The 12,300-nt window shown below is 51.6% G+C and overlaps 1 protein-coding gene across 5 annotated transcripts in view; it reads right to left on the bottom strand.

The window, feature by feature from the left end:
- Nucleotides 1-1,885: 1,885 nt before the first annotated feature.
- rad18 (RAD18 E3 ubiquitin protein ligase) overlaps nucleotides 1,886-12,300 on the bottom strand; it is a 41,231-nt gene continuing 30,816 nt past the window's right edge. For all 5 annotated transcript variants that reach the window (XM_067246532.1, XM_067246540.1, XM_067246548.1 and 2 more), the window contains 2 exons: nucleotides 6,037-6,081; nucleotides 1,886-2,129 (listed from right to left, as the gene is read on the bottom strand). In XM_067246532.1, the coding sequence (XP_067102633.1) occupies nucleotides 2,036-2,129; nucleotides 6,037-6,081 (139 nt within the window). In that variant the 3' untranslated portion in view covers nucleotides 1,886-2,035. The remainder of the gene's footprint in view (nucleotides 2,130-6,036; nucleotides 6,082-12,300) is intronic.

Genomic DNA, 12,300 nt, shown 5'->3' with positions numbered 1-12,300 from the left:
CCGTATCGGCCAGCTTAGTGCGAAACCTTCTTTTCCTTTTTATCTTTCCATCCTCAACTGACACATATGGTGAATGCGTTCGATGTTGAAAGGGAAGTGGTGAGTGGAAAGGTGTGTGTGTGTGTGTGTGTCTGGTGTGTCTGGAGCAGACGATAACATTGACTGCTCTGCTGCCTCCCAGTAGCAGATGGAGATGAGGAGGTGGTCCGCTGGTGTTGAGCGGATGAGCTCGTGGCTGAGGTCCTCACACTGCTGCCAGCTCTGTCTGACCAGGAGCGAGCTGGAGAGATCGATACGGGCCGCGAGGAGGACTACAGGAGAGAAAGGGAGGGAGGGTGAGAGAGAGGGAGGGTGAGAGAGAGAGGGGGGAAGAGAGAGAGAGGGGAAGAGAGGGAGAAAGGGGAACAGAAGATAGGAGAGAGGGGAAGAGAGAGAGGGGAACAGAAGATAGAGTGAGAGAGGGGAGAGAGATTCGAGGAAGACCTGGGATGAGCACAGTGAGTTGGATTTGGCCATATGCCACTGAGTACTGTCGAGCCTCAACCTTTATTCTGTGTCTGTGAGGGGTGTTGAGCAGCCCCAGGATCTCTGTTGTGTGTCTCAGGTCTGACAGAAGCATCGCGCCTCTGGCCAGGGTCCAGCTATACACTCTGGTTTCAATTAAGGTCAGGTCTCCCACGCGCTGCTGCTTGCTTGCCCCAAACGCTACACACACACACCTCCTACATAACTTCAGTTCACACGCGCCTGCCATCTCCTTCTCACTTTTGCTTTGTTTTGTTTTTCCTCAGTTAAAGTAGATTGAATTAAACTGCCCCCCCCCCCCCCCACCACCACCCTCTCTCTCATCGTTCTACACTTTCAAACAAAAGCCGAATCAACTTCGGATTTGTTTATACATAAGCGCTCAACGTGAATTGCGAGTGACAGGAACGTCTTAAGAATCTTGGCACGGCTAACCCGGGGTCGACCAAACAACGGACCAGACGCGAAGCAAACACGGGGGGCGGGAACGGGAAGGCTTGCTCAGACTGTGGACACAACCACACGGAGGGAACACAATCGTATGTTTAACGGTCAGGGCAGAAGCCCTAGAGACGGTCTTCAGCTACCCTCTCTTTAGGACAGCGGCTAGTTTTACATGCTTGTCGCACAACAGCTTTCGTAACCTGCTTAGACAGCTCGCAAGTGTTAACCTTTTTAAGCGCGTTTTTTTTGTTCATATACAGTTTGCGCGCACGCACACACGTCTGACTGATGGTCAGTGACTTATGCAAATCATGGTAGCCTACTTCAGGGCACTAGCGGTACAGTATCACCGAATCAGCACAGAGGGCTGAGCTGAGAACATCTTGGATGATTTAATGTGCTTCATTCGCATTCACGCTCCGTGTACTGTCTTCTTTTCAAAAAGTCTTTGGGTATTTCTTCGCAAGTTTTTTTTTGTATAAGATTGTTCCACAAAGAAATTCAGCAATGTCCACGACAATATGAACGACCTTTAAAATGTTGAAAGTGAAAGTAAAGAGGACAGCAACAATTCCACTTACGAATCTCATTAAGAACCTCTGTAAGCATTTGAACGGCAGTTTTAAATGTCAATTAAAACTTTTAGACAAAACGTTAAATGGCATGAATCACAAGACTCAGTTGCATTAGAGGCATCCTGCAGCCCACACACTGTCGTAGATGGTATCTGCTCACTGAATGGTTTTCATTAAACCCCAGTATACGCACCGACCGGTGTAATCGGTTTCCGCTGTACTGTACATGGTCCTGCAGTCTAATATACAGAAGATGTAAAAGCAACAGTAGAATATTTTTTTTATGTCTTGAACTGATTACTGGCTGGTTAAGATAAAACATCACGCAAACTAACTTGACTTCAAAATCTTTACTGAGTCGTGAACAAACAACAAAACATAAGGAAACATTCAAATGAAAAACACAAAAAAAATATAAAAGTATACTAAATAACTTCTATCTACAATATAAATCACTACAGGCTCCCCCCCCCCCCCCCCCCCCCCCCTCACTAGCTTCTTCGTGGTCGTTTTCCCGGGATCAGGGACTCCAGGACATCATCTCCACTGGAGAAGCACGGCCTCTTTCCAACCTTCTCCGCTGTTCTGAAAAAGAAACAAGGAAGAGAAACAAGACATGGGAGCCCGTTCCCATCTGCTGTGGCCAGGGGAGGATGTGGACCTTGTCGTTATGGCGGGGAAAGGTTGTTACGTGCCCTGCCCGTCTCGTCAATGTCTTGGGATGCGCGGAGGAACCGAGATTCTCCGTGACAGAAAACGAAATGAACTAGGTCATTTATCACACGGTTTAAGAACCATACGGGACCAAAGCTGGGAGAGGGAGAGCTGTATCTGAGGTGGAACCTGAAACACAGGCACCTTATCAGCTTTCCTTCCTCTCCTCCCACTCAGTCGCTCATTGACGTCCATGTCAACTATGTGGAGAATCCTAACAGCAGTCACAGGGGTCTGGGAGAGGAAGAAAAATTCATTAACACCGAGGCTAAGCTGTTCTCAGGTCGATAATCTGCCCAAATCACTTTCTACCGGTGACCCCTCAGCTATAATAACCTGGAGCGACTGAGCGCATATCCTCCCGGCTCGGGAAATAGGGGGAGGCGTGTGGAGGAATGCTCGCTGCCTGTGGTTGGCACGACAACGCCCGGTGCCTGGCCTACCGGTCACCAGTGTTGGCAAAAAGAAAATGTCACCAGAAGTCGTTATTGGCTCTCTGAAAAGCCGGCAGATGACGTGATGACGTGACGTATTGCGTCATCTTTATATCTGTAGGTGTACAAAGTACAATTGCAGATCTAATAGCCAACTTCTATAAACATTGGGAACACAAACACTAAGAAAGGCAAAATCATTGCAGCTAGATTTCCCCAAAAGTTTCCTTCCATATATGTTATATCTTCCGAATAAATGTCAACAGACACTTAAAACCCCTCTACTAGACACACACACATGCCAAATGATGGTAGGACATCTGATATTAATAAATAGAACTGCTTAAACTAAAATGCCTTCAACGACCCTCATAAACCACAGCAGTGTCTGTTTGATGAATTTAGTTTGGAAAGTCCCAGAGACAAATCTAACCTCCTCTTCTCAGTACTATTTAAGTGGTCATAGGGGGACTGGCTCTCGCAGTAACTCGGGACCTGTCCTGAGCGAGGCCAGAAACCTGACACACATGAGAAAGGAAACAAACAAATAAACGTCAGCAACACAGAAGTCCCTAACAGGCCCCTGGGGAGCAGGGAACTCAGAGGGTCCAAGTCTCTCACAACCACTGGAAGGTTATAGCGGAAAACTTAAATTACCTTTGACACAGACTGGGCCCATGTTACGAAGGGGGTGATTGGGGGTCGGCGGGTTAAAGCCTGGATCTGAGTGTGACTCTCAAAGGGCCCCGTCAGAACCGAGGGAGACGGAGATGAACGAATGGGAAGAGGGGATGGAGTTACCGGGAGGGAGGCCCTGGGGTGAGGGAGGCCCCGGGGTGAGGGAGGCCCCGGGGTGAGGGAGGCCCCGGGGTGAGGGAGGCCCCGGGGTGGGGAGGCCTAACCTAATTCTCCGACTGAAGATCCCCTGAAAGCCTAACTGGCTCCCCCCTCCTCCTCCCCCCCCCCACCTCCTCAGGATCTAAACTGGGGCCCTTGAGGAGCCCCCCCCCTTCCCTCCTCCTCCCGACTCTCCCCTTTACTCTCCTTCTCCAACCTCTACTCCTCTCCCCTCTCCCCTCTCCCCTCTCCTCTCCCCTCTCCCCTCTCCCCTCTCCCCTCTCCCCTCTCCCCTCTCCCCTCTCCCCTCTCCCCTCTCTCCTCTCTCCCCTCCCCTCCCCTCCCCTCCCCTCCCCTCTCCTCTCCTCTCCTCTCCTCTCCTCTCCTCTCCTCTCCTCTCCTCTCCTCTCCTCTCCTCTCCTCTCCTCTCCTCTCCTCTCCTCTCCTCTCCTCTCCTCTCCTCTCCTCTCCTCTCCCCTCCCCTCCCCTCCCCTCCCCTCCCCTCCCCTCCCCTCCCCTCCCCTCCCCTCCCCTCCCCTCCCCTCCCCTCCCCTCCTCTCCTCTCCTCTCCCCTCTCAGGGTAAACACTCAGCTTTACCCTGCGGCCCCGTCGCCCATCCCTCCCCATCGGTGACAAAGGCCCGTGAGTTTCGTGCTGGACGCAGAAAGAAAATATGAAATTCCACCCTCCGCTGAAATCTGGGTCACTTACCCCCTGAACGTGTGTGGAGAAGAGGAGGAGGAAGAGCCGAAGAAGAGGGGTGGTCTCAGAGTGGTGCTAGACCATTGGCGTGAAAGGATACACGCCCCCCCCCCCCCCCCATACACACATGCAAAGACTTATACAGACACACTACGAAAACAGTTAAACACTAACACCAAACATGTGTATAGTTATTTGTATTTTTAAACAAGTTTGAAGGTTAGAGATGATGGAGAGAAAACAAAATCTGTTCTTTCGGAAGATAAAACCACATTATCATTCGAGTTCGGGGCATCCTAGCAGCATTCATGAGAATAGAGGGATGGTGATGGGATTGAGCCGTGGCAACCATTAAGACGCAAGAAGGTCATTTCAGTCAGAGATGGAGAGCAGGGGCTGTCATTATCCACATACACAATAGCCTGCGATCAAACCGAAGGAGAGGAATCTGAATGGGATGCATTGGAGCCGGATGTTTGATGTGGCCCTCTGTAAAGGTTACCATACGTGGGCCTGGCTTTCAGATCCCCTTTGCCTTTGTGTTGAAGAGAGAAGAGCATAGAGCACAATGGGAGTCAGGTGGCTGAGCGGTTAGGGAATCGGGCTAGCAATCGGAAGGTTGCCAGTTCGATTCCCCGCCAGGCAATTGACGTTGTGTCCTTGGGCAAGGCACTTCACCCTGACTAACTGTAAATGTAAATAGATACAGGCAGATGTTTCAGGGCCCCGGTTAGGGTTTCAAAGTTATTCATACCAACAATGCCCTTTTTAACGGCCAGCGACGGAAGCTCACCTGAATAATCGGCTTCGTGTTCGGATTGGAGGTGAAAATGGGCATGTAATAAAAGTGACACACACACAGACTATCACCCCACGCACACAGACACACCTAAAGGCTTTAAACACTTCCCCACACGACATTCTCCTCTAGAACGCGGACATTGCTTGATTGCACATGCTTGACTGGACGGCTGGCAGGCAGCAGCGTAAAAAGAATGATCTTCCGATCCTCTGGAGGACAAGCAAGCTGTCCAAACATTGGGGCACTCGTGCGGCAGTAGAACTAGATCACTGTCCTCTGTGGACAGGGAGAAGTCTATCTGTACCCAGGGAGGAATTTATCCAAGTCCATTCATGGGAAACTGGAAGGGATGTTGGGTTTGTGTGTGGGGAAGTCGCTAGGTTGTGTGTGTGAACTGGAGTATCGTAATGGAATGTTTAACGGTCGAATGTCTTTTTCTGTTTGGTGTGTTTGTTTCGGTTATGCAGCCAGAAGTTAGCATTCGACCAAACACACACTGTGGTTCCACTGATGTTTTTGAGGGTGTGTTCGCGTGCGTGTGTGTGTGCGCCAACATGTTCATCTCTGTGTCCTGCCCATCTACAGATAGAGAGGATTTGATCAGAGGAGGCGTGGCCTCGCTCAGAGGTGTTTTGTAAACAAGTTGAGGGAGACTCTGGACTGATTAGGAAACATTAAGGAGGGGGGGGCATGAACGGTTAGGGAATCAGGCTTTTAATCAGAAGGTTGCTGGTTCGATTCCCGGCCGTGTCAAATGACGTTGTGTCCTTGGGCAAGGCACTTCACCCTACTTGCCTCAGGGAGAATGTCCCTGTGCTTACTGTAAGTCGCTCTGGATAAGAGCGTCTGCTAAATGACCACATGTAAATATAAATGTAGTTAACTTGGCACACACTGATTAGGAACATTAAGGCAGCAGGTGAGAATCTACTGAGGCCATTCTGAATGGTGGTAAACATCCATACATGTTCATAAACACGTCAGGAAGATGGAATTACTTACTTAAAGCACCACTCTGCCTCAGGAGCAAAGATATCTGACACGGAGCTGGGGAGAGAGAGAGGGATGGAGAGAGAGAGAGATAGAGGAGGACCAAGAAAGAAAGAGTGAGGGGAAAAAAGATGGATAGAGGGAGAGAGAAAGAGAGTGACCAAAAGAGAAAAATGAAGTGAGAGAAACAGAGAGAGGGTGAGAAAGCGAGAAGACACACACGAGAAGAGAGAGTAAGAAGGTGAGGAAAAGAGACGAGACAAAAAAAAAAACATATTAATAAGTTGTCCAGACAGTTTACAGCAAGGAACTTCACAGGGCACAAAGTGAGAGTATTGACGACTGGTGACGGCAGACTCCGCTGCAGTCAGTCCTATTGAGAGACGGTCTGAGTCATCGCTGCCCTCAACACAAGCACGGCTATAAATAGACTCTAGTAAGCTCTCCTCTATCCGTCACTGGTCTGTCGCATAGCCCGATCGCTCATCACAGGTGTGTCATCTGTCGCACACATCATCATTAGCACCAGTCCTCCAGGCTGCAGCGGAACTTTCACACAGGCATCTCTCTGGTCTCTCTCTTTTAAAGGGGTGGTTGACTGTTTTGTGGGAGTATTTCACATTGTTGCTTAAGGTCTCCGAATAGGGTATGTAACATTGGTTGGGATGAAAATGGCCCGGGTGCTGTTCTATGCGCCCATATGCACCCTGTGAAATAGCACTAGAATGAAACTCTAGGTTTTCTCCTTTTATGGTATGCTCATGAATATATAGATGAGCTGTGCGCTGATTGGTTGGTTTACAACGAGTGAAGCTGCGGAGCAAAGACGCAACATGGCCAACAGCTCACTGAAACATCAAAGGAGGTTAGGTTAGGGCTGGGCTGGCCTAGGTTAGGGCTGGGCTGGCCTAGGTTAGTGCTGTCAGAGGCTAGGTTAGGGCGGGGCTGGGAGAGGCTAGGTTAGGGCTGGGAGAGGCTAGGTTAGGGCGGGGCTGGGAGAGGCTAGGTTAGGGCTGGGAGAGGCTAGGTTAGGCGCGGGTCCGGGAAAGGCTAGGTTAGGGCGGGGCTGGGTTAGGGCTGGGCTGGGGAGGGTTAGGGCTGGGCTGGGGAGGGTTAGGGCTGGGCTGGGGAGGGTTAGGGCTGGGCTGGGGAGGGTTAGGGCTGGGCTGGGGAGGGTTAGGGCTGGGCTGGGGAGGGTTAGGGCTGGGCTGAGTTAGTGCTGGGCTGAGTTAGTGCTGGGCTGAGTTAGTGCTGGGCTGAGTTAGTGCTGGGCTGGGTTAGTGCTGGGCTGAGTTAGTGCTGGGCTGGGCAGAGCTAGCGTGAGCAGGCCGCAGCAGGCTTCGGACCTCAGGGCCCGACCAGGGGAGGCTTGCTGGGTGCCGTCCCTCTAATGAAAAGCACACTGGAGCAATAACAAGCAGCTGGACGCAGGTGGAAGCTAGGAAATTGGGCCGCTGGAGGCTGAATCCTAACGAGGTGCAGGGGGGAGGTCCACACAAGGAACAGGGCTGTGTAGACCTGTAGCACATAAGACCTCCGCTGAGGCTGGCCTCTGTAGGACGGGCTGGTTCATAGCTCCCCCCCCCCCCCCCACACACACACACACACACACACACACCACTCCGCCCTGTCTGTGCCATTGTTTTCATGTGAATGAGAGCAATGGCGCCCAGCTAAGCAGAACCGCTAACCCTGACCCTTGGCGTGACGCGCTGCTCGAAACAGCCACCAGGCGCTGTGCTCAAAGCTCGTTCATTTCAACTTTGACATCGGCTGGCACTGACACACACACATGAATACACACACACACCCTTTAGAGCACAACCACAGAGATGACGGCTGTGTGTGCGACGTGGAAATGTTAGCTTAGTTGTTTGTCGCTACACAACACACCAGTCATCTGAACTCTGTTCTGGGCCCAACCTTGCGGTGAGCGAGCAGCACATTCCTCAACATACGAAAGCAGCTGAAAGAGTTAAAACTGCAGGGATGGACACAGTCTGAGACGCACAGGGATGGACACAGTCTGAGAGGCACAGGGATGGACACAGTCTGAGAGGCACAGGGATGGACACAGTCTGAGACGCACAGGGATGGACACAGTCTGAGACGCACAGGGATGGACACAGTCTGAGAGGCACAGGGATGGACACAGTCTGAGAGGCACAGGGATGGACACAGTCTGAGACGCACAGGGATGGACACAGTCTGAGACGCACAGGGATGGACACAGTCTGAGAGGCACAGGGATGGACACAGTCTGGGACGCACAGGGATGGACACAGTCTGAGACGCACAGGGATGGACACAGTCTGAGACGCACAGGGATGGACACAGTCTGGGACGCACAGGGATGGACACAGTCTGAGACGCACAGGGATGGACACAGTCTGAGACGCACAGGGATGGACACAGTCTGGGACGCACAGGGATGGACACAGTCTGAGACGCACAGGGATGGACACAGTCTGAGACGCACAGGGATGGACACAGTCTGAGAGGCACAGGGATGGACACAGTCTGAGAGGCACAGGGATGGACACAGTCTGAGACGCACAGGGATGGACACAGTCTGAGACGCACAGGGATGGACACAGTCTGAGAGGCACAGGGATGGACACAGTCTGAGAGGCACAGGGATGGACACAGTCTGAGAGGCACAGGGATGGACACAGTCTGAGAGGCACAGGGATGGACACAGTCTGAGACGCACAGGGATGGACACAGTCTGAGACGCACAGGGATGGACACAGTCTGAGAGGCACAGGGATGGACACAGTCTGAGAGGCACAGGGATGGACACAGTCTGAGAGGCACAGGGATGGACACAGTCTGAGACGCACAGGGATGAACACAGTCTGAGACGCACAGGGATGGACACAGTCTGAGAGGCACAGGGATGGACACAGTCTGAGAGGCACAGGGATGAACACAGTCTGAGACGCACAGGGATGGACACAGTCTGAGACGCACAGGGATGGACACAGTCTGAGACGCACAGGGATGGACACAGTCTGAGACGCACAGGGATGAACACAGGGATGGACACAGGGATGGACACAGTCTGAGACGCACAGGGATGGACACAGTCTGAGACGCACAGGGATGGACACAGTCTGAGACGCACAGGGATGGACACAGTCTGAGAGGCACAGGGATGGACACAGTCTGAGAGGCACAGGGATGGACACAGTCTGAGACGCACAGGGATGGACACAGTCTGAGACGCACAGGGATGGACACAGTCTGAGACGCACAGGGATGGACACAGTCTGAGACGCACAGGGATGGACACAGTCTGGGACGCACAGGGATGGACACACTGGCAGTAGAACACAGAGAACTAGCTTTTTCCTGGTATTTTCAACTTTTTCAACTGTCTGTCCAAAGACCAACGGCTAAAAATGGTCCCCTGTTGAAATGTTACCAATTACCAGAAGCTGTGGCACTGAGGAGAGGAACCAGCTTGGAAGCTGAAAGAACACACTGCAGGAATGCTCATGACATTTTCCATGTCCTTTCTCTCAATGGATCTGACCCGAGGTGACCTGTTTCACACTTTTCAAATCCTTAAAAAGAAAGAAAATATATATAATTTTATATGGAACGCGACTGCCTTCTGATGGAACAGTAGGGCCTGAAGAATTTCCTGTGGCGTGAGTAACTGCACCATCTTGTACTTTATATACTATATCTATTTTATATCTCATTGTTTAGCTCTTTAGTATATTGTTTAGCTTAGTATTACACCAATCGTATTTATACATTCAACGTTTTCAACTTTTTTTTTATTTTTTATTAAGATTTAAATTTGTATGCATCTTCCTGCCACAGTCAATTCTGTGTTTGTTTCAGCTTACATGGCAACTAAAAAAACGAATTCTGATTCAGATGTCTTCTGGAGAGCTGTGTGGTACTGGCGAGTCCAACACATCAGAAAGGGATTTATTCGCCATGAAAGTTTGCACAGACAAGGAATTTGCTTTGGCAGGAAGGTGCATACAATAAACATATACCTAAAATTTAAATATTTACATTTACATTTTAGTCATTTAGCAGACGCTCTTATCCAGAGCAACTTACAGTAAGTACAGGGACATTCCCCCGAGGCAAGTAGGGTGAAGTGCCTTGCCCAAGGACACAACGTCAGTTGGCATGACCGGGAATCGAACTGGCAACCTTCAGATTACTAGCCCGATTCCCTCACCGCTCAGCCACCTGACTCCCTATGTGTCCCTATGTGTCTATATGTGGACTAACTATACTAAGGGTACATAAACTAGCAGTACTAAGTGGGATTAGAATCCCACTTAGTCCCCATCCGATACAGGCATACCCCCATGCATCACGATCCTCCTCTACACCCTGCAGAGGGGCATCACGATCCTCCTCTACACCCTGCAGAGGGGCATCACGATCCTCCTCTACACCCTGCAGAGGCCCGGAGCAGGCAGGGAGACAAGTGGCCAGGGTGGAGAGACGGCGAAAGGCCCTCTGGACCCTACAGATCTACAGTTCAGACCTTATATAGAGAGGTGTGATGCCAGAGATGATAAACAAGTCATTTTAGCCGTTTTTTCTTCGGCCAAGAAAACCCAAGCGTCCTCTCAGGTTTCTGGGGAGCGGGAGTACTCCGGAGATTCACGGCTCCTACATATTTACAGGAAACTAACCGCGGTGACGTTCCCCAAACATCGACCAAAGAAGAGCAGAGCCAAGGACGCCAAACAAACAATGGCGTCAGAGGGCAGCCCTGCTGCGTGCAGGCCTCCATTTACAAACCAACGCTTCTATTTACAAGTTCATGCGCCGCTCTCGCAGTGGCTCGGTGGGGTGACTCGTGTCTGGGGCTCTCGTACGACGCTCCGGCATGAGTCTGGAGTGCTCTTTGTTTAGCTAACAACAGGGTAATGGGGTACTCCAAACACACACTGTACACACCCAGCTCTTCTAATTCCTGTATTGTTTCGACAGGCCGGGTGATTGACTCCTAATTACAGAAGGAGAAGCTGTGGTTATTAGTTTAGGTCCGGTGAGCTCTCCAGGTGATTGTGGTCGATTGATCGTGACGCTGTCTCTACGGGGGAACACCAGAAGTGTCTATTTAGCTATACTGGGCCCCGTGTTCGCTCATCAGACGGTGCTGAGGAGGAGAGCAAAATAACCTCTGTAATGTCAACTGGTTCGGACTGCAGTGATTGTGTTGTCTTGTGAGACCAACAACCAGGACAAATCAACAGCTGTAAACAGCTTGACAGAGAGAGTCTTGAAGAGATGGAGAACTGTAAAATTACTTCAGGAGAACCTCAAACTTAGACAGCGTGCAGCCGACAAAAGTAACCTTGCATTAAAGCAGAAAAACGAAATACCTTCTTAGTAGTGTGCCAAAATACCAGCATCCAGAAAAACTACATGTAGTGATTGGGTGGGAGTGAAGGTCCCTGACCTCTCTCTAGCATCACTCGGCTACTCACAACTGCCTCAGTGGAGCCCCAGATGACATCAGAGCACGGATGGCACTTCCTGCAGTAGTCAGAACCGAAAATAACCCCGGCAAGATTGAAAAAGCAGGGGAGGCTGTGTGGCCTTGAGCAGGGGAGGCTGTGTGGCCTTGGGCAGGGGAGGCTGTGTGGCCTTGAGCAGGGGAGGCTGTGGGGCCTTGGGCAGGGGAGGCTGTGTGGCCTTGAGCAGGGGAGGCTGTGTGGCCTTGCCCAGGGGAGGCTGTGGGGCCTTGGGCAGGGGAGGCTGTGTGGCCTTGAGCAGGGGAGGCTGTGTGGCCTTGGGCAGGGGAGGCTGTGTGGCCTTGGGCAGGGGAGGCTGTGTGGCCTTGGGCAGGGGAGGCTGTGTGGCCTTGAGCAGGGGAGGCTGTGGGGCCTTGGGCAGGGGAGGCTGTGTGGCCTTGGGCAGGGGAGGCTGTGGGGCCTTGGGCAGGGGAGGCTGTGTGGCCTTGAGCAGGGGAGGCTGTGGGGCCTTGGGCAGGGGAGGCTGTGGGGCCTTGGGCAGGGGAGGCTGTGGGGCCTTGGGCAGGGGAGGCATGAACCGCAAATTACTTTCACTTGGAGAGGTGTTTTGTGTGGATAAATGCAACAACAAGTGAGATGGAGGAGGATAAACGTTAAAAGAAGGGGAAAAACACCTCCAGGTTTGTGGGGAGTCACAGAAGATTCTGCTTTGCCATCGTGTCAGCAGGAGACACCTAGAAGAGGATTGCGCAAGGACATAAAGGCACCCGGACACAACCGTGATCGGAATATACATGAGGAGAAGCAGCCACTG

Source organism: Osmerus mordax, chromosome 1 (genome assembly GCF_038355195.1).
Source record: "Osmerus mordax isolate fOsmMor3 chromosome 1, fOsmMor3.pri, whole genome shotgun sequence".
Taxonomy (NCBI): Eukaryota; Metazoa; Chordata; class Actinopteri; order Osmeriformes; family Osmeridae; genus Osmerus; species Osmerus mordax.
The sequence above is the reverse complement of the archived record's forward strand: the minus strand, read 5'-3'. Positions and strand labels throughout refer to the sequence as shown.